The following is a 23207-nucleotide window of genomic DNA, read 5'->3' on the forward strand; positions in this document are numbered from 1 at the left end:
CTGGACGGCCGCCGCCGAAGTTTCATTTTCGAAACTAGCGATACTTGTGGGTGGTGTACGAAATATTAAAAGATTACTTATATCAGTCAAAATATTGTTCTCAGCGTTACAGAGTTCATAAGCAGCCTAGCAAGGTAGTAAAATCCATCTTTGTTTCCCGAACTAAAAAATTTACGTGATTAGAATTCCACCGAGTATCGCCTCTTACCAGAGAACTCCTTCGCTAGAAAAATGCGAACCGCCACTGACGAAAATTCCGTGGAATTTCCGAGAGGCGGGAAAGACGGAACACGCTTCCGGTAAAAACGTGTAAAAAGGGGGTAAATAATTGGTAATAACTACCGATATGCGGGGATAAAACGTTTATTAAAACAATGTAGCGAAAATATATGTACCACGAACGTTTCCGTTACCATGAGGAGAGATTAAGAGGTTGGCTAATCCTGATTATAAATATATCCTCACTACATTGGTAAAACTAAGACAATAGCCCGGGTTCACGCGTCGCTTTCATACTGGGCTGGGTGAGATAAATAAAATTGTCCTGGGGGATTTGAAGTAAAGTTAATGTCTAGGGGTATGCTTATAATAAAAGATAACAATGGTTTTACTTGGCAAACCTCAACCCCAATCATTTAATGAAGATTTAAAAATACCATTGACCAAAGGGGAGAACTACCCATGTAGCAAATTAGAGTCGGGCCGACGTCGGCAAAAGGTACTAAACACTAAAGTCGGCCAACGGTCGGCCGACCTTTGGATTTAGGGTCTTAATGTCCTAGGAGTAAAAGGGTCGGCCTACAAAACGTCGACTCTTTACCGCTTTTTAATAGACCTAAGAACCGACTCCGAAACGACGTCATACCGACTTAGAATGTACTTTATAATAACGTCGAAACGACTTACTTTTTGATATTTTTAGTGACTGAAAATGACCAAATTAAACCGAAAATATAGCTATATACATGTATGTAGTTGGTCAAGTCCCATGAACGGGAGTGAAACAATGAGTTTATTTCCGTCAATCGGAAAGCTCTTGAATCTAGAGTACATAATTCTAAAGTTTCTTGGGGCTTAGTAAAAATAAAGAATTAATCTTCATTAATAATATCTTAGCCTAACATATTTAGCTATACGAATGTAACCTACTTGGAGCTGAGAGATTTTTAATAAGCAAACATTCTCAGATTGAATATATAATCTTTTCGAATAATACAGAAAGGAAGTTATTTTAAAAATATTTCAATTTGTTTTATTAAATCGCCAAAGCGCGACCTTAAATCGACCCTTTGTGCCACGGGGGTAATAATTAAATGTAAGGTCTATTTTAAGTCGGATAATGGTTGGCATACCGACCATAAATAGTCCCAAAAAAGATTTACGGTTTTAGTGTCGAAAAACGTTTGGAAGTTTTTAGGTCGGCATTTGGTCGTCTACTATAAAGCGACTTTTTGACCGTACGCCGACCCTAAAACGACTTCATGTGCTACAGGGGTATAATACATAAAAAAATCAAAAGGGAGGACTACGTCCAATGATGCCAAATGCGTCATATTAAGGCACCAATTATCATGAGGAAAATATAAATAACAAAATATATCTACCACATTTTCCACTAATCTTTAAGCAGTTCCGTCCTATTAATTCTGACTAGTTAACTTGTGCCATGGTAATTGTGTTCTTTGACATTTTCCCGCTTCAATATCCAGTATGATTTTATGGAAATGATTACACAAGTTCAGTTCTTATCTAAGTAATAGTTTTAAGTAAAGTATCTTTCTTATACGATTCTTAGCAAATACTAAAAATTGGATCGAAAAATCTTATTTAGAAAACGAAAATCCACCAAAAATCGTACCAAATCTTCGATCTTTAATCGTTTTTTTAACAAAGAACGGGCAGGTACAGATCAACAATCTCTTTTGAAATAGTTATAGGACAAGTCTCTTTATTGTATACCGCTGAGAAACCTTTGGGTTCAAGACTCATTTGAAATATTTTTTTATAATTAAAATAAATTTGAGTGTTCAAAAGTTCAAACCACAGTAAAATTGGTATTAATTAAATAAATAAATAACAGCTTTATTAGGATCACCACCTCAGTTTCTCACTGATTTACAGTTGGGTCCTCTACTTTAAGTTAATAATAAAATAAGTAGTGTAACTCTTCAACGTCTTTTGGCATTTCGGCTGAGAATCCTAGGCCTAGGCTTAGCGGGAGCAAATTTCCACACTTTCCTTTTTTTAAACATCAAATTGGGTGTCACATGCTATTATCTTTTTTCATATGTGTGCGTTTAGTTCCAAAAGATGAGTCACTGAACACTTCTAAATTATTTAATCTATCAAATATGAGATGGGAAATCCCATCAGATGTAGTTGAGGTCATTAAACTTGAGGATGTTGCATAAAGGGAATAAAAAAAACTAGATTCAACCCAATTATTAACCTCAAATTTTCAACATATACGAAATTCCATCCTTCAACCCTGTCGTCTTTGTGTAAGGGTTGAAAAAAAATCATGGCAGGTAAAATCATCTAACAATTCTCTAAAGACTTACATCTGACCGACAATAGTATACACTCGGCACCAGCCAAAGAATTGTCCGACAGACTTCCCCTAACCTCCTCACTCCAATAAAACTATCACGTGATATGATCCACGATGGGGATTTCCTCACCACTACCAACAACAATTTCGATTACACGTGTGGGACGGGTCTGGTCGGAGATCGAGTCATCAGTACTTTTTTTGCACTGCAATTCACTATGCAGCTGGGACCCGAAAACCTTATCACAATATTTAAAAAAAAATCGAAAACCTTTTGTCTAATGGCGTGGATGATAAAGACCACACGGCCCTACACATTGCAACAGTCGAAAGAACATCCCACGCAGTACAGACACTTCTTGATCCCTGAGCTAATTTCAAGTCTCAGATACTCCGACAATCCATTTCGAATAATCACTAATTAATTAATGCCAACGAAATTTCGGCCATCTTTGACGAATGGTGTGCACACTCAAGCAATTAAATAAGTTTTAAAGAATGCAGCAAAATTATTGAATTTAGCTTTAGAAGTCCCTCTGTTAAACTGAAGTTGCCGTCCGCCATTTTTCTTTATTCCACGTAACGGGCCTTTGCAGATGTTGTCTTCACACTATTCTGTTTTGTAATTGATCCAAGTTCCCCAGCGGAGATGCAATTTGTTGAATTAATAGTTTAATGCGTTAATAACAAAATGAAATTAAGCGGCCTCTGATGTGGGCTATAGTTAGAGAGACCTTTTGGAAACCTTTTTGAATTCCCTGACTTTTACAGGTCGTGTACGAACCCGGTGCAATTGATAAATTAATATTTTTTTCATGATTGTTTAGCCATTTTCTAAATTTTTCAAAAGCTTGTTTTCACCCTCGAAAAGAAGGTTTGAGAATAAAGAAGGCATTGTGAAGGGTCCTACCCCTACCTTCATTGCATATAGGGCGTTTTTAACCATAACGATAGTTTAGAATTTGATAGGTCATTGAAGACCGTGATAACGCATAATTGAAGGGTGTGAGCCAATTCCAAACAACGCCAGGAATTTTTCTCAGAATTCGTGAAGCTCGAAGGCTGTACCAGGTGTAGTTTCCCGCTAAAAAGGGTAGCAGATCGTCGCACGTTCATAGATGTTGATCGTAGACTAAGAGAAAGCGGGCAAGTACCACCAGCAAGTAATCGAGAGAGACCAAGACGTTCCAGAACCTACTAAAGAACGGGCAAATACCAGAATAAAAAAACCGTTATTAGAATTTTCCTCCACAGTATTATTATTTTAACACTATAGCAGGGCTCCCAGCGATTTTTTGTTACATATGGGAAATTATTGGGGTATTTTGAAATCATATAAATTTATTAAAACTCTGGGAACTCATCCGTTGATGTTTTCTGGAGTACCGGACCTAAGCTCCATTTAGAAGGCAAATTTTTCCCAAACGTTAAAGCTGTTTTCTAAAACATTATTTTTAAAATTATATTAATTTCTGGATATAGCTATAGAAAAAAGAAAGACTTAAGAGGAACAATTTTGAAAAAATAGGAAATTATAGGAACACTGGGAGCCCTGCTATAGATAATTACCATAATCGAAGGCGCTCCTGGTAGAAGAAGAATTGGTTGCAATGGGGGTGAAAATCATTCTTAAGTCCGCTTGGTGTGGTGTTTACCATTGTGGGTAAAATTGAACGTCGTTGAAAAGGTGGTGAGACATACCGATTCTGGATCCAGAGGTATTTATTTGCCAGTAATTGCTGACAGCGTCCAGCTTCAAAAATATTTTGGCGTCTGCTAGTTGTCCAAGAGTGTAGTCGACTGCTGGCAACTGGAATAGTTCTCTATCTTGATCTATTCGTTTAGCTCAGTCAAGTCAATTCTGTAAAAGAAAAATCTTATTTTTCATTTGACTTTGTAACTAGTACGGCACTCTTTACTGATTCCCAAATATGTGGATATGCACCTAAGATATCATTGTATTGGGGGAGATGGCACAGAAGCTCGAAAGTTGTGGATTTACCCACAAAAAAGGGTAGCAGATCGTGACTACTCCACACCTTCCCCACTTATTCCATTCGCAAGTGAATTGCCTCATTCAATACAAGGTTCGTAAATACGTGGCCCGCACTTTATAGTGGTACGGGACGTTTCTCATGGCTAGTGGCAACAAGATACTACTCCGCTTTAATATGGATATCGTTGTCATGGGTGCATAAGTTACATATTTTTTAATTTTTATACTGGCTAGGTGCCCCATCGCTAAAATAGTAGATTTTTCAATTTCAATAAAATTGGTTTTAATCCATGTAAAAAAAAAGAACTGTATTCGAATCGTGTGTCAGTGAATCGGAAATAATGCAGAAATTGAAAATTTGAATCACTCCAGTTTCTTTGCGTCTAAAGTAAATGACGAATGGCTGAAAAGTTGCTCGTGTATTTGTCCAGTCATGACCTTGTATGGCATTTTGAACGACAAAGCCGTAGTTCTCCGCGAAATCCAAGAGAACAATGGCTTCGTTTTCTAGTAAATCTTTTTCCTTTTTCTAACAATGCCAATTGTGACTTCGCAATATAGTGATGTGGTCCTAAAATCTTTATTCATGCCACCAACCTTCCGCAAAACTCATGGACTGAGATTCGAAATTCTTCCAACGTGCGGTGCTTTTGGTGAAACCACTGTTTCAAAACTACCGCGTCGTCGTCGTCGCGTTTCTGCAACGTTCGTTGAAGTGGTTATGCAAAAACTCTTGAACTATTTGAGGACTGGGACACATATCACAGTTCCGATTTCCAATGTCACAGACGAGCATTGTGTAATCCATGTTTCCTGGCAGAGAATACGTTAACAACTTATAATTTTGGTGGTATTCACAAACACACACCGAATGAATACCCGATTTTTCTGCTGTGATGCAATGGTTAGGTTTGAGTTCATAAAGTTTTAAAACAATATTTTTCCTGGAAATGTTTTCAAATATTCTACATAATTCTTTCAAGTTTGCCAAGAGAAGACGTTTCTGGACCTGCTGCCGCGTCCCATCCACTTCAACGGAAACTTTTTCGTGGACACTTTCTAGAAATATCGTCGCATACGTAAAATTGTATCACCTCATTTTTAAAAATTTCAGGTAGATTTGAAATATTTATTCATTTTCTGCTGACTGTGATTTTGGAGAATTAGTGTTAATAATTTGATTTTCTCTTGGCGAGTTGGTCTTAATTTCTTGCATTAAATTGTTGAATTCATAACATTTTTGGCGGGTCCTTTTGTCTGGCTCTGTTTCTGTACTTTTATTGGATGATCGCTTGGAGCCTACAACTTTTACGTTTGAGTAGATGAAAGTTTTGCAATCCTGGTCTTTATATGCGCAGGTTTATCTCGATTTCTAATTCGCTTAATTGGAGACAACCCGGTAGCATTAAGGCTTTGATTTAGTTCAATTCTAGCTTTTTGGCTTGGTACAAATAATTAAATATAACTTTTACCAAACACTCAGATGAGAATCTTGAAATAATTTGTTTCATTGAAGCAGTTGCACCATGGTTTTGACCAGGTGGGACGTCTTATTCAATAATATGCTTATAGTCCTTTAAAGAGTTGGACATAAATGTGTCAATCATTGTTAAGATTTGATTTAATATGCTTTTTTCGCTTGTTGAATGGATCACGACAAAATGTGTAAATTTTCTTACCGAGACCAGAAAATCTTCTCGTGATGAAAGCAAATCGTTTGAATGGCTTGTACACTTGGGTCATCTATTTTAGCTCTTGATAGTAACAAACATTTGTTTTCTTCAGAAAACGACGAAATTTTTAATAACCCTTTCTTTTTGCAAAAATGCAAAGCATAACAGTTTACATTTAAAATAGCACCTACTGAACTAATTGACAATTCAATGTTAACAGCGATATCTATCTTGCCTTTTAGTGGCGTAAACCAAGACTGTACTAAATTTCCATCCCCTTCTCGAAAGAATTTCCCTAGGACCCGGCGGTTGCGTAACTAGAGTCCTTATTTTTCTCCGGCAGAATACACAAAATACAATTAATTCAATTCGAAGTTTAGTTTAAAAAATATTTCAAATATTGTCATATCAAATAATATTTGTATTACTATGAATATTTAGATATCGTAACTTTTGTTTTTAAACTTACAAGATATCGTACCTAAATCGTATCATTGAAACCTTTTAATAAATATTTCATTCGCATAATCGTTTTTTTAATATTTTAATTTAGTGTGATTTGGTAAAGGACTAAACGTACATTATGAAATTTACGAATAACTTAATAAGAACCAACAGGTATAAAAATATCACTTTAATGTATCACTTAGTACGTTATATAAAAATGACTATTTTTATAGGAACTTTAAGATTGTCCTTATTCCTCAAAGGTCTGAAAATGCAAATTCCGAGGGCAATTTGGTAAAATGCCTTTACAATTTCTTATGGTATTAGCTATTTTCGTTCAATTCTGCCAGCTTTGACTCTATGTAGAAAATTATTTGTTGTATTTTCTTTTGGGACAGCCTCGCTCTCCTGGCATTTTTCAAGTAGCCAGCTATGCTAAACAGTCTTTCGACGTCACCAGAACTTTCCGGGAAAGATAGGTTTAATTTTGCTTGCTTTCTTTCAATAATTTATACTTAGTGTACCAATCGGCACTGAAGCTTCGTTTTTGCCTTTCAAAAGACGTTTTAGGGAAGCTCAGGACTACTGGTTGGATTGGAATTGAATCTTTATCTAATCTTCAAAGTCTTTTTTTCGTTTCATTATTAATAGAAACGTTTTTTGAACAGCATCACCTGTAATGTTAAAAATTATAATAGACCCAAAAGAATCGATATACGAGAAACGTATCCCGTAACATGGGATGATTTTATTTACACAAGGATATACACTTTTTAATGGGTAACAAAACATTTTGAGTACATCAAATGAAATTTAAACAACACAGTATTGCAGGAGAGATAAGCCACACTGAGAAAAAAACAATTCTGTTAAAATTTGCAGGTTAGTTAGTTTCTACAGTAAAATCAGTAAACATTACAGATAATATTCGGTTATTTTCTACAGAAAGCAATATAAATTTAGGGAATTTTTCGGTAAATAACACGGACTCCCGTATTGTATTTTTTACAGTTAAATATGTAAATTATGGACTTTTTCAGTAAATAACACGAAATCCCGTACTGCATTTTCTTCAGTAAAATATGGATATTTTCGGAAACGAACAGTAAATAAAACAAAACAAAGTACTGTAATTTTTATCCTGGCCCATGTATATTAACGGTAATTCTCAGTAAATATCACGAATCCAAATACTGTATTTTTTACAGTACCTTACGTGTTTTTAGGGAAATAATCTCTTAATGAAACAGATAAAAGTACTGTAATTTTTACAGTATTACACGTGGATTTAGGTAAATGGTCTGTAAATAAAACCGTCAAAATAACAGTTTTATTTACAGTGGAGTATGTGTATTTAATGAAAGCAGTTAAAAACTGAATTTTTTGCAGTAGCGTATGCGTATTTTGCTAAATGGTATGTAAATAAAACAGTTCAAAGTTCTGTATTATTTACAGTTTGTTTTGTATTTCGTACGGTTTCCCAGTAAATACGCATTCTAAAAATTAGAAATACTGCTTTTACAACAGTGGATTATGCATGTTACAATGCATTTACAGAAAAAAATAGTTAAAAATGCATAATTAACCATTAACGGAAATATCGGTTTATAATAAAAGATGATAGTTCATGGAATATTGTTTTGAAAGGGTGAATTTTACAAATGTGTTTAGATAAAATGTGTTTAAAAAATATACGTTTTGAACATGTAATAACTGCATTAACATGTTTTATGATAGTAGGGTAATCCTGCCGGTCCCAGGACTTATACAGTGATAGGCCTCCACCCGTGTGGCTCTATGCTCCACTCTTGTGGAGCGGGGTGGAGGCTGTGTGGAGCGGGTGGAGTGGGTTGGAGTATGATGAAACGTTTGAGGGTGACACAACGGTTGCAAATAAGTGAAAGGGTGGAGAAATGTCATCATTTTGTGGAGAACCCCTTAATAAAGTATAAATAGTTGGATATCCAGAGTGAATATCCATTCGAAACTCAAAAAAATATTTACCTCTACAGATCATAATGGAACCAACAGGAGCTGTGTAAGTATCCCTTTTAACAATTTAAGGGTCGTAAGATTCAAAATTTACAGGTGTTTTCTATTAGGGAGAGAAAATCTATTGTTGTCGACTTCGAGTTTCTCGACGGTCAGATAACGGGAGAGACCCCCGCCAGAATAGTGAAGGAACTTGCAGCATGCACGTCTGAATCATCACCACGGGTGGCGTCTTGGTTGTTTCTACCACCGTACCCTCTGTCCGATCTTCCATGGCGTATTCAACGTCAGAACACCTGGGTGGAAAAGAATATTCACGGACTAGCTTGGGACTATGGTTTCACCCCTTACAACAAGTTGGAGGAGTGTATAGATATGGCTGTTCAAGGTTACGACCGTGTCTTTTGTAAAGGGGAAGAGAAGTGTTTATTTTTGTGTAGTATAATCCACCGCGAAGTTATAGACTTAAACGGGGTTAGATGTCCAAAAGTGACGGAATTGGATGAAGACGGACCCATGTTTTCATGCCTAATTAAACACAATACTAATTTTTTAAGTAAGAAATACTCCTGCGCTTTGGAAAAAAGTAATTTGTTTGCAGAGTGGATATATAAAAATAAAAATTATGTAACTACCCAATTGTTGGATGAATAAAACTTGTAATTAGTTGAACATTTATTTATTTTTTATTCAAACACGAAATGAAACGTCAAATTTTTTTTCAATTTCTCCTAAAATTGTTGATATGATGTCCTTTGCCAACGCCCGGTCAACCTCGCTCATCAACTCAATAGCATCATTTGGTAGTTCATCTTGTTGCATAACCCGATACTCTCGTCTTTTGATAAAAAATGATGAGATTGCAGTTTGCACTCTAATAAAAGTTAAAGATAAATTAATATATTGGTATAATAATATATATATATATATATATATATATATATATATATATATATATAGGTTCTTACACAAACCCGTCGGCGTTTGGGCTTGGATACCATTCGGGAGATGTATACTCCTGTGCGTCATTCTGCGTGAGACTTAAATAAAGAACAGATAAAATGTAAAAAATTTTGAATGATAATCAGATATATATATATATATATATATATATTATACTAACGCCGGATAGGTGTTTATGGCAACAATATCTTCCAGTGTCTTCATTAACAATTCCGTGGAATCGCCAGGTTCCTCTACGTGTGGGTACATCAATCAATTCCCTTATGTAATTGATGATTCTAAAATATAGAGCAAAACAATTATTCTATAATTTTCTAACCCTTTTTTTAAGTGAATATAGTTATTCAAAATTATTTACATTAGACCGTCGATATTAAAAATTTTAGGTATGAAAACCTCACATATCTCTGGAATTGTGTTGGCTATCCCAGTCAATCTTTCTCTAATTAGAAATAATAAAGTAATTATCAAAATTCAACTCACCTTATTACATTCATTAAATCAATTTTTAAAAAGCCAAACAAATACTTACAGTTCTTCCGCTTCGTCCTCGACGATTTCGTTCTCTTCCACGGGTATTTCATCATCAAAATCATGAATTTCGTCATCAATATCTATAAATTCATCATCATCGGAATATTGCGATCTTAATTCCTCAAACATCTCCAAAGGGACATGTCCTAAAACCATTATTTTTTTTTGAACAGGGAGACAAACCTTACGAGTATGAAGTTGAAATAAATATTTAATTCCTACTTTCAAGTCGTGGTTTTTATATCGTGGGTCTTAGGGGTCAATGGGTATTTCCGTAGTAGTAAGTAGTAAGAAAATACCTAAAGGGCGTCATAACGTCTCTCGTCCTAAGGATGTAAAATCCTAATTTAGTGCAAAAAGCACTATAGTCGTAAGATAGTCACTTACTCTAGGAAAACCCAAAAAAATCAGGTGTACCATTTAGCGTCATTTTGTTATCGAGTGGTCCTTTACAATTTGAAGAAGAGTTGGAAGAAGCGTAAAGTGCGGATTACCTCTTTTACGTGTCAATCAAAACGCACGGGTTCCTTAGTAGGGGTCGTAGAGGTGAAATATAGTAACTAAATTTCAAGATCGTCATTCTTTAAAATATTGCGTTATTTTCTCGAACTTTCCATGTAGATGTCATCTTTACCCAATAGATGAAAATAACCACAAACACATGAACTGAATTACATCATTACTTTAAGCTTACAACCAATGAGGGCTTGGGATGATTTTTAATCACGTCATGTAGGCCTACGGTTGGTATAAAAGGCTAAACACAGTCCGTTAAGGTCATATTCAACCTAAAGATGTTTTCTTGTGATGTATGTCCAGCGGTTTTCACCGAAAGGCGGAACCTCGACCGTCATGTGTTTTCTAAACATAGTAATATAACCTTTAATTGCGCCGAATGCGATAGAAACTTTTCTCGGAAAGACGCGCTAATACGCCATCGACGAAAACTTCACCGAGGTCTACCGTCCCAAACTCAACCCGAGGTCCCCGTACGGCCGACCGAACCGCCTCGGCGGGAACCGTTGGTACGGATACCAGCTGATTGTCAACCGTCAAAATCTAGCGGTGTTACTGCTTCACCGCAGCCGGGTCCATCTCATCGTGTTACACCACCGAATTCACCTGTAAAGAGGACTACATCACCAGTCCGCAACTATAACAAAAAAATCCGAATTGAAAATGGTATTTATTTATATAATTAGATGTATTTATAGTATAGAATACATTTTTTTATTATAAATAAATTAAATATATTTATATATATATATATATATATATATATATATATATTTAGTTACATTTATCTTTAAAAATTTATATAATAATATATATGTATATATTTAGAAATCCAAGTTCGGAAGTCATCGACTACACCGGATGTTGATAATCATCAGCATGTAGAAGGGGATATTATTCCTTATCTCGGTAATATTATAGATGGTGCGGTTATCGAAGTTCAAAATGACATACGTAATGGCGTGGTTCTCGATGAAATAGAATCTATAGACTTCCTTGACGAACCCGTCGAGAATATGAAGGTTTCTACACCACGTATAGAAATTACAGACATTGAATATGACCGTGCGGTTGACGCGCTTGGACAGCTGTTTAATAAAAACCAATATGAAAAATTAAACAATCAAGTCACCGACGGTAATACTGTGGGTAATACAGTTGCGGAACCAAGGTTATTGAACGAACCCCCACATGACTCTACCCTGACGAACAACCAGCACGAACAGGAAGTCTCTGAGCTGGCGGAATTGGTTCCTCCAACCCAATTCTCGGAACTGAGGGATAGTCAGTATGACCGCGAAGCTATGGAATTAGGAGAAATTATGGATAATTATCCTGAACTTGAGGATTCCCAAAATGATGAAGAAATGGGAGACTTTCTTACCAATTGGGAAGTTCAACAGCAAGACGCTAGTCTGCAACAACCTAACCAACCCGCTGACCCACCGATTGTCCCACCCATTGATCAACCTGGTGGGCAAGTTAATCAAATTGAAGAAATTAACGCGCTTGGAGATGCAATTTTTTCGGCTCGGATAACGGCACCAGATGGCGTTACTGACCCTGTACTTTTCGTAAATGAACACCGTGAAACCGTGGTGGGTTATCTAAGAAACCAACTAATCGCTAAGAAGGGTGTAAAATGGTATATGGTGGTGCGTGCACGATATACGCGTGAACTTGGTAACACCGGTACGGACGTTGAGGTATCACCGTATTTCAGGGGGTTTACCCACGCGACACTGTCACCTGAGGTAATCCCTCAACAAATAAACTCGAGTCGAGACAAAATCGCGGAAAGTATGAATAGCTACGAGGGGCTTGGAAGTGGTTGGGTATTGGACCGAATTTTATTTTTACAGATAAACATTATTCAGTATTTACCACTCGTAGGCGGAACTTATTTCCAACTACCACCCTTAATTGCTAATAAACGAGCTACGGTGAATATCAACCCAGAAGACCCAAGTGTCGACAAATGTTTCATGTGGTCTGTGCTAGCCAAGCATCACCCAGTAAAAATACACCCCAGTCACATACATCATTATAAAAGGTATGAGAATGAACTTGATTTGTGCGGGATATCATTTCCATTTCAACTAGACTCCTATAAACTAAAAAAATTCGAACAAGTAAATAATCTCTCTATAAACATTTTCGCGTACGAAAAGGGATTTTTCCCTCGCTATGTCAGTGACAAAAGAGTACCGGAATCCAGAGAAATTGATCTTCTCTGGGTATCAAACGGACAAATTAAACACTTCGTATTAATTCGAAGCATAAGTCGTCTCTTCAGTGGTTTCACTAAACATAACCACAAGACATTTTATTGCCGTCGATGTCTGAAAAGAAGCAACACTGATGATCTCCACACTCAACATGTGCGTGATTGTAATGTTCACGACCCGCAACGTGTGGTCATGCCACATAAAGAACCGATTTTAAAATTCAAAAATTTCGGATGGAATCAAATGGTATTTTTTTAATAATAATTGATAAATTTCGAAATAATGAATTTATTGATTTTATAGGTTCCATATACCATATTTGCGGATTTCGAATCGTTAGAGACAAAGGTGGCAACTTGTTTACCGGACGCAACGTTATCTTCGACAACGACCCTATCTTTACACGTGACGTGCGGGTTTTCATACACAATTATTGGACCTAATGGTGAGACAACACAAATGTCATTAATTAGATCTATATCTTAACATCTCCCTCTTTATAGGAAATCTAGTAAAACACAAAACGTATAGAGGTAAAGATGGGGCGTTGAAATTTCTGAAAATGCTTTTAAATGAATCGGACACTATATCAGAGAATTTGAAGAAAAATATTTCAATGCAACTTACGGTGGCCGAAGAAAATTCATATCAGTCAGCAAATAGCTGTTACGTTTGCGATAAACCCTTCACGGAAAAGTCAGTAAAAACCCGAGACCACGACCACTATTCGGGAACCTACAGGGGGTGTGCGTGTCAGAGCTGTAATTTGAAGTTAAAAGCACCCAAATTTATTCCAGTTTTTCTGCATAATCTAAGCAGGTAACCTAAATGTGTATGAACTGGAAAACAATACGATATCATAAACAATTTATTCACGTAGATATGATGTTCATCTCATCATGCAACAAATCGCGAAGATCAAAAATAAAAACATAGACTGCATCGCGACCAATAGTGAAACATATATATCTTTCACCCTTGACAAGCTACGTTTTGTTGATTCAATACGATTTTTACCTGCTTCGTTGGAAACACTAGTTTCTAATCTAGCAAAAGGTGGTCCGCAAAACTTTTCCGCTTTGAATTCAGCGTTTAAACCGGAAGAGGTTAAATTACTTCTACGGAAGGGGGTCTACCCATATTCGTATATGGATTCGGAAGCACGATTTCGAGAGACTAAACTACCCCCCATTGAATGCTTTTACAATGATCTTACAGACGAACCATTAAACGAAGCGGAATACAGGCATGCCCAAAACGTATGGAACACTTTCAACGTGGATAATTTGGGTATATTTATTTTTACAATAATATACCATTAACAAGTCCTAACTGTTATATATTTTTTTTCTTAAAGGGCAATATCACGACATTTACGTTTTATCTGATACTCTCCTACTAGCCGACGTTTTCCAGAATTTCCGACAAATGTGTATGACTTATTATCGTCTAGATCCTGCCCACGCTTACACCGGTCCTGGTTTTGCATGGCAAGCGGCCCTTTTTATGTCCAAAGTTCACTTAGACCTTTTTCTGGATGAAAACATGCACCTATTCATGGAAAAGGGTATCCGAGGTGGAGTTTCTATCTTCGTAAGATTTTTTTAAAGTTTAATTTTCATGTTAATTTTAACGATAATTTTAATTAAAGACATGAACAATTTATATGGAACAGTTATTTGTGACCCTCTACCCATGAAAGACTTCAAATGGGTCGAACCTACCCCTAACAGTGAACGGGAAATTTTAAGTTGTCTAGACGATTCGTTAGAGGGATTTATCGTCGAAGTTGATCTTGAGTACCCGGAAATTTACACGATGACCACAACTGTTATCCATTAGCTCCGGAGACTATGACGATCAAACCAGAAGCACTTTCAACCTTTTCCAAGGGTCAAATGTCATCTCTGCAAATCCCTATCAAAGAAAGCCTACCAAACCTTCTCAATAAAGAGCGATACGTGGTGCACTATAGAAACCTTAAATATTACATATCAAAGGGACTCAGAATAACGAAGATTCACCGAATTTCAAAATTTGAACAGGGGGCGTGGTTAAAATCATACATAGATTTTAACACAGAAAGACGAAAAATGGCTGCTAACGACTTTGAAAGGACCTATTAAAATTAATGAATAATGCAGTGTTCGGTATACAATTAAAATTAACATTATTTTTTCTTCAGGTAAAACAATGGATAACCTACGAAATCGGCAGCATTTCAAACTAGTTACTACGCCTGATAAGACTGTGAAGAAAGCAAGTTCACCGGGGTTTGAAAAATTTACAATTTTTCAGAATGATCTGGTTGGTATTCACTCCATCAAGAAAAAACTCACTCTAAACCGTCCAATTTATACGGGATTCGCCATTTTGGATTTGTCAAAACTCTTAATGTATAAATTCCATTACGACATTATCAAACCGCAGTATGGTGACAAAGCAAAACTCCTTTTTACCGATACTGGTAAGTTCTTAAATCAACTATGATAATTTAATACTCTTGTATCTATTTACAGACAGTCTCACGTATGAAATCAAAACACCGGATTTATACGAGGATTTTGCTCAACAGAAGCAAATGTATGATTTTTCTGGGTATCCTAAAGACCATCCTCTGTTTGACGAATCTAATAAAAAGAGACTCGGAAAATTTAAAGATGAGATGGATGGTGTACCAATCGAAGAGAAAAAAACGTGCAAAGGCGTCTGCAAGCGAGTACCGTGACTGTTTACTAAACACTAAACTAACGGTTGCCGAAATGAAAAGAATTGTTAGTAAAAAACATATTGTATCAACTATTCGTCAGAAAAAATTGTGTCGTAATCCGTGCGACGACAAGCGTTATATTTTAAACGACGGTGTTACAACGTTAGCCCATGGACATTATAAGAAAAAACAATAAAATATATTTATGACAAATTTATTGAGTATTTCTTATACATAAATTCTACAATCATATTATCATTAACGTTTCTGTTTTTAGAAAATCTTTGCAATACATCAAAAAGTTTAATTCCTTTACACAAATTATTAGCGAAATATACACAATAGCCACCACAAGTCTTACTAGAATTTCCTTGCAATTGAACAGAATTATACGTCACAGTTAGGCTGTTTCGCTCAACAAAATAGTTAAATATAAACAAATCAGGGCTGTTCCCAAAACTCTCGAAGAATGTACAATTGAGTGATCTTGAGAGATATATCAAACACCAATGTTCTCCTACTCCTTTGGAGGTATCAGTGTTCACGATGTAAAGTGAAGGATACGTTTTCACATTCTTGGGAAGTAGATCGGCAGGGAAGCCTCCTCTGAACAAATATTTGGTATGCGGGTCATTCTTGAGTATGATTTCAAGTTGTTGCGAGTCCATTATGAACTTTGGTCGTATAAAACTGCTCTGTTCTTGTCGATCTCGACCAAAGATTGATATTCGGAATAGTAAATCACCCTAACTGTTGACGGCAATGATTCTCCGAATATTAATTCGAGACGAACACTCCCGTTCTTTACCAGGTTGAAACAGTCAGTTGAACTTCCGTTAAGATCGGGAGTTAAATCGAATACGAATTGTGCGAATTCATCACGGTCGATTAAATTTCCTTCGTCAATATTCCATTGACCAGTTTGAAGAAAGAGATTAGCGTATGATCGTATAAACAACTTATCATTGAAATTTGGATTTAATGGTTTTGCCGGGACACTACTACCATCAAGGTATAGGGCGATTTGAGTTAACGAAAAATTTTTAAAGTTAAAAGGGGACATTTTGTAGTCTCCCAAATAGGCATTCTGGTCTACAAATCCGATCACCACCTTACTCGGTATTTGACCATTATATAAGTTGTCTTTAACGCATATTTTGTTCCCTGGGAAATTGAAAATGAATTACATTCCGTACGGGTGATGGAATATTTCATTGTTACCAATTCCAAAGTTTTAGCGTGGGATAACATAATCTCTGGCGTCAATCTAACTTTTCTGACGAACATTGATGCGTGGGTGAAAATGAGTAAACAAAACTCGTTTGAGCTTTTGATAAACTTGAAATTTAGGTCTATCAGGTTAGGAGTAGGTCGATTTTGTTGACAAATATCGGCTCGTACAACTCCTATCATGTCAATAACACCTTCTTGGGCAAATTTTGCACGTTTCTTAAATCCGTCTGGACCAACTTTGTCCGCCGGAGTTGTTGTTTTAGATACCGCGTCATAAATATCTGGTTTTGGTAAAGTTCCATCTGCTTTCACAATTTTCACTTGAACTTGGAGTAAAGTATTTTTCAAATCAATGTACGTCTCTGAGTTTCCAGCGATACTAAAGATAATTACTTGATTTTCAATGTTGGATTATATTCAACCCATTGACTTCCTATTATGCCAGTTTGAGTATACGGTACATGAAATAAATCAAGTTCCGAGCTAATACTGTTCTGCGAACTGGGGTGGGCTAGAGACATTATTCAATGATGATGATGATTACGATTATATATCAGACTGAAGTAGAGAACGTCTTTTCTTCTTCCTGGTTCGAACTGAACTGATGATGGGAGATGTTTTACATTTCCTTTTACGGCCGTTTCCACTAAGTTTACTCACTGCTTCGGCGGCTCTTCTTAAGGTTTCTTTTCCCCGAGATTTTAACGCGTCTTTAATAGACACACCACTCGACACGTCAGAAGCAATTTTGGCTCCGGTATTTAAAAATTTTCGACCAAGGAATGTGGCACCCTTTTTGAGTAAAGGCGTGGCCGACCGAAATGCCGAGGCTAATATATTTCCAAGACCATATCCTCTTTGCACGGCTACTCCACGGTATACCGGAATTGATCCGTGTCCAATTTGATTTAAGTAATAGTTATTATAATCGTTTACAGAAACATGATCTAGATTACCTGGAGACATGTTTCTCCTTTGACTTGCTAGCCAAAATGAATGGAAGAAAGATTTTGCATCTGATTTTATAGATAAGGCCATGTTCTTCGGGGTTTAAAATGAAGAGTAACGTAAACTTTTCCTCTTTCGAAATGTACAGGATGACCCATTTCACTCATAATATTAATTTCAATGGTTTGAAAATTGTTATTCGCAATAGGCATATAATGAGGTCTACAAAACTCCTTCTCAACAGTGTATCCGTCTTTTCCTTAAATACTTATAATACGTAATAAGGGAACATCTGAATCTCCAACCGACCGACTTTGTATGACATCGGAGTATATGAACAGATAATGTAACCCAGCGTCCATATCACAGCTAAAAGGCGCCGTCATGGAAGTCACTATAGTTACGTCTCGGCCTGGAGTTCTCGTAAATCCTAATATGATGGCGATTTCATGCGGTATGTAAACTTGGTTCATTCCTTTTATTTCGACTACTACTCGCCGATTAGGTTTGTTGTAATAAAACTCGACCCTTGAGTTAATTTTTTGTCCGTCGTCATCGAGTGACATAATCTCTAGTAATTCTTCGGTAGAGCCGTAATATCCGGGAGGTATAAGTATACTTATATCACGCACTTCATCTTCGAGATCTCTCTTCACAAAATTTTCGGTGTTCTTTGCCGTCTTATTGATTGATTGTTTTTTAGTCTTCTTGGGTATAGGTTCTTCCGGGTAGTCTATAATATCTTCTACAGTATTCCAAATTCGAACTAAACATTCTTCATTAACGTTATTCCACGTTCTTGGATAACTTATTTCGGCTAGTCCAACTTCATACGCTCCCTCAAGTTTTATTGGTTCCGGTAAATACGTCCTGAACTTGCTTAAAGTGTTATTCCTGAAATAACCTATAGACGAGTCCGAGGGTAACGTTATATAGAAACTCATAGTAATACAATTTCTTGCACCCAAGAGTCAAAATCTGAACTGTAACCACGCCAACGTACTAAAAGCTCTTTCGTTCCGTCAGGTTTAGTTCTTTTTCTCAAAACTTTATCTATTTTAAATAAACAGTTGTCGAGGTCTTTCCCGATTTTCTGTATTTCTTCCTTGTAGAACACACCCGAAATGAGCTCAGTTTTCAAATCCTCCAGCTTATATACCGGAGGGTCTCTCGGTAAGCGCTCCACTACTTTGAATATTTCCTCGGTATAATTGGATTTGTAACCCTTTTCGAACGTGGTTTTATTCTTGCTTATACGAACCAAGTCACCTATTTCAAAAGGGAACGAGACTGGGGGTGAAAAATTGACTTTCCCGTATAAGTTCTGCCACACTTGTTTAGAATTTTCCTTCTTCACTTCAACGGGTTTGCATTTAATAGATTTGTGGTAGTTGTTATTATAAGCTTCCAATAAATCTGGTAAAACGTCGATGTATTTATGCGTATCTTTCTCCCGAAAAATATCGATACAATCGTTCTATAATACTAGATTTTACTTCAGAGTGCGTTGCGAAAAACTTGATTCCTCTACGTTTTAATTCAACTTGAACTTCTTTACCTTGATCAGTCTGTACAACCTTCGGTTGTCGACCTGATTCTAAAATAGATTTGAATGACTTTACCATAGTAGATCCTTTCTTATCCTTGGTGGCTACAGCGAATGCGTATTTACTAAATACATCAATACAACATAAGATATATCGGTATCCACTATTGTGGTTTTTGATATCTTGCATGTCTGCCAGATCAAGTTGCCATTGTTCGTCTATCCCATACGCTATCGTCTTGTTTCTTCGGAAATTGTGTCTCACTGGTCTGTGTAATGTGTACGTATCTTGTCGTTTTAAAAATTCTCTCACGTCGTTTATGTTAACTTTAATTCCCCTCTCTCGGGCGGCCCGATAAAGACCACGAATGCCTCCGTAACTACCGGCATCCTTTACATTGAAGTATATTTCTTCTAACTTATCCATTTATCGTACAGTTCATTTTCCGTTCGTGATACCAGTACGCGAACTCAAATAGTTCAAAAACGATAACAATAAATAATAACAAGAACGCAGTAATAACTTTGGGTGATTTTAAGTACGATATCGATAAAGAGGTTATCAACCCAGACGGAGTAGGATCGATGTTTCCTTCCATGTTGAGGTGTAATTCGTGAATGAAAGAACTGAAACCTGATGTATGATTATATTCTTTATTTCAAATTTATCCAACTCAATAATCCATTACCATACATTGATTCGGGACTTGGGGGTAAATAATCAGAATCATCGTACACCTTCTCTGGTAGATCGTTAGAAATAATAGGTACATTATCAATGGGTGATTCAAAGGGGAATTTATTTTTTATAAGTGATTTTGGTACATTTTCCTTTGACAGCAATTTATAAAAGTTATCTAATCCAACAATTTCATGTTTTGGTTTGGTTTTGTATCCTTTAACTGATTCGTGTAAAATATCCATGATATTAGATCTAACTATAGGACGTCCTTTATATATAAGTTCACCACTGGTAGACCATTCAATTTTACTGTTTCTTTCAATCCACTTGTACAAAGCAATGACAGGTTTTAGATGTGAATCTGGTATCGCGATAGCTATTTCCGATTACCAGTCTTTCTTTCTTTTCGGTTCTTCAACGATTTTCGCCTTCTTACGTTGTAATAAATGGTTGTTCAACTCCACTTTTTGTGACTGATTAAGGTTCCGATTATTTAAAACAGTTTTCGTATCCAAGTTTTCGTCAAGTTTCGGTTGCGAACTGAGTCGTCGATACACGTCTTCGGGAACTAAGATCATCTTTCTAGCCATTTTTGATAGCTCTACTTATAGCCGCGCCTGCTGCACTGCTCACAATTGAAAGAAGTGGTGCTAAGAGTAACGGTAAAAATCCTCCCTTCTGTATTAGAATCTTTTTCCGTTTTGCGATTGTATTGGGTTTAGATATCTTCCGCAAAATATGACAATGTCGCTTCAATCGCTTCTTATGATCATCTGACAGTTTTACATTACCACGCAGAACATTTATACAACATTCTACAATAGCTTTAATCGCGTCTATTTGATGGCGGCATTTCTCTGACATGAATTACACTTAGACAGATATTTTAAAAATTCCTTATGATTATGAATTCTCTTCATTTTGGGATAAAAACAGCAGCTTCTTCTCCTGGTATAAGTCCGGTTCGTAGTCTGTGATCATCTGACGTAGTTGGTTTCAAATCCACCCATAAATACCCAAAGTCTCTAGCAATTGCTTGATGAAAGGCGTCGATGACGTATTTACTGTTAGTTGGAGAAATCTGTCTAGCTAAATGAAATATCGCCGATTTGTCACGTGGTGTCTTGAAAATTATCAGATAGTGCGCGTTTAAATTTAACGTTCTAATTTCCTTCCCAGGATAATACAAATTTTGCATAAGTACAAAAACCGACGTGTTTTTATGATGAGAACCTCTTATAAACAAATTCGTGACATCCTTGTTATTTGATATTTCACAAAGTAAATCATCGAGAATAACAAAATTCTTCACATTTGGATCTAAAATTTTAACGTCTAATAATCCCTCGTGAAATTCAACTGTGAGTGTATCATCTAATACTGAATTAAACAGTTTAGGTTGATATTCCGTATAACACCAAATAATTCTCTCTGGTGGAGGTGAAATACACGTATCTTTATATTTGATAAGACTAGCTACAAAAAAAGATTTTCCTGATTGAGTCGCACCCGCGATCAGACCATTAAAAGGATGTTGCAACCTGAAATCCATTTTAAAGAATGACACATTTTCCCCTAATCAGCTAGTTTTTATTCACAAAAGATGTTTTGCGTTACAGACTATTTTAGCAACCATACATTTACAAAATTCATCATTTAAAAAGGTTCTTAAGGTAAAAATTTTATAAATCTCGATATAGTCAAGATTTCTTATCGCAGTGTCATAGTTCATTTCAACACGCATATCCCAGTCTTCTAAACAGTTGTGTTGAGTCTGTGAGGGGTGGTCCACGGTACAACCGTAGCAACACTGGCGGATATTATCACGCAACTGTTCTAAAATACTGTCCTTTAAAAGGTTATATATCCTATTGGCTTCATTTAGGTATGTTACAACGTCTTTAAACATTTCCATTAACACTTTGGTTAGAGCGTAGCCAATGGCGAAACCCTTCTTGGTTGGGAAAATCTTCCCGTACAATTCACCGTACCCTGGAACCATCTCCCGGATATCCAAAATTTTTCGATTCTGATAGGTTCTTAGATCAATACGTTTCGTCTCGGAACCGCTGAAAAAGCACGATGATCCTGGGGCGTCGTCCTTCTCGAAGAAAGCTAATATTTCGTCCTTCTTTCTGAATAACTCATGAAAATCAGCTTCATCTAAGGTGATTCCCGTAGCACTATCTCGAAGTCCTAGACGTACATTTAGTGAAGACGTAACCTCGATAAATTTCTCTGACGAGACGGCGAACAAAACTTGAGCAAACATGCTATGGCAAATTATATGTTAGGAACATAAACAAAATATTAACTAAGTAAAAAAAAATAATATACTTACATAGATGATTTCGTGTTGATATTTACTCTTCAGAATGTCCTTTTACCAAGATCCCACCCATATTTATACTTTACATTTCGGTGGAGATGTAACATTGCTAGATCACTCCACTCTACACAACCTCCACCCCACTCCACACGATTGGAGCATAGCTCCACACGAGTGGAGGCGTCCGTACTTTCACTTATATGCAACCGTTGCGTCACCCTCCAACGTTTCATCATACTCCATACAGTCTCCAACCCGCTCCACCCCGCTCCACCTCGCTCCACAAGAGTGGAGCATAGCTCCACACGGGTGGAGGCCTTTCACTGTATAAGTCCTGCCAGGGCCGGCTCAAGAAATTTTATACACCCGGGCAAGGGGGATTTTTGGCGCCCCTTTTATTTTGAGACTAAATTAAACTACCCCCCCCCCCCGGTAAAAAAACATAACCATGTCCATGTTATAAATATAAGCAAAATACTAGTCTCAAATCCATGGGTTTAAAAAGAAACTTAGATCGTGAAAATATTCTTAACCCCAAACGTACTTCAATACCTAGGGTCCCTCCTACAGGCTACCACTCCTAAAAGCATATGTAACATAATTACTCATAAGTATGCCACTAGAATTATTTCTTCACTAACGGTTTGTTTCACAGATATTGCGTCATACATACCCTTCGTAATATTTGATATCATATTTTATGTCATATTTGACGTCATCGAATCTCAAATGCCGATAATACCGTCGCCCAAATAGCTTTACGTCTGATAAACCGACGGCCATTATTTTAGTAAACAAACCGGTTTGAACAACCAAGGCTTGGGAGCTAAAATATAGTGTCAAGTTCTGCTAATGTAAT

At 36.5% G+C, this 23207-nt stretch overlaps 1 protein-coding gene across 1 annotated transcript; it reads right to left on the reverse strand.

Annotated features, from left to right (window-relative positions):
- Positions 1-18731: 18731 nt before the first annotated feature.
- On the reverse strand, positions 18732-19764 carry LOC149937574 (uncharacterized). The gene is made up of 2 exons (XM_090153841.1): positions 19288-19764; positions 18732-19241 (listed from the first exon to the last, which is right to left on the reverse strand). Exons 1-2 carry the CDS (start codon positions 19762-19764, stop codon positions 18732-18734), a joined length of 987 nt encoding a protein of 328 aa, XP_090009967.1.
- Between the last annotated feature and the right edge of the window lie 3443 nt (positions 19765-23207).

This window comes from Leiobunum rupestre, chromosome 7 (genome assembly GCF_980474605.1).
Source record: "Leiobunum rupestre chromosome 7, qqLeiRupe1.1.hap1, whole genome shotgun sequence".
NCBI classification, from domain to species: domain Eukaryota; kingdom Metazoa; phylum Arthropoda; class Arachnida; order Opiliones; family Sclerosomatidae; genus Leiobunum; species Leiobunum rupestre.

Excerpts from the sequence above, each read along its gene's own strand:
- LOC149937574 (XM_090153841.1), bottom strand. The coding sequence starts at position 19,764 with ATGGATAAGTTAGAAGAAATATACTTCAATGTAAAGGATGCCGGTAGT. Across the intron at positions 19,242-19,287 it reads TTTTCGCAACGCACTCTGAA|AAAGATACGCATAAATACAT; the intron begins GTAAAATCTAGT and ends ATTTTTCGGGAG.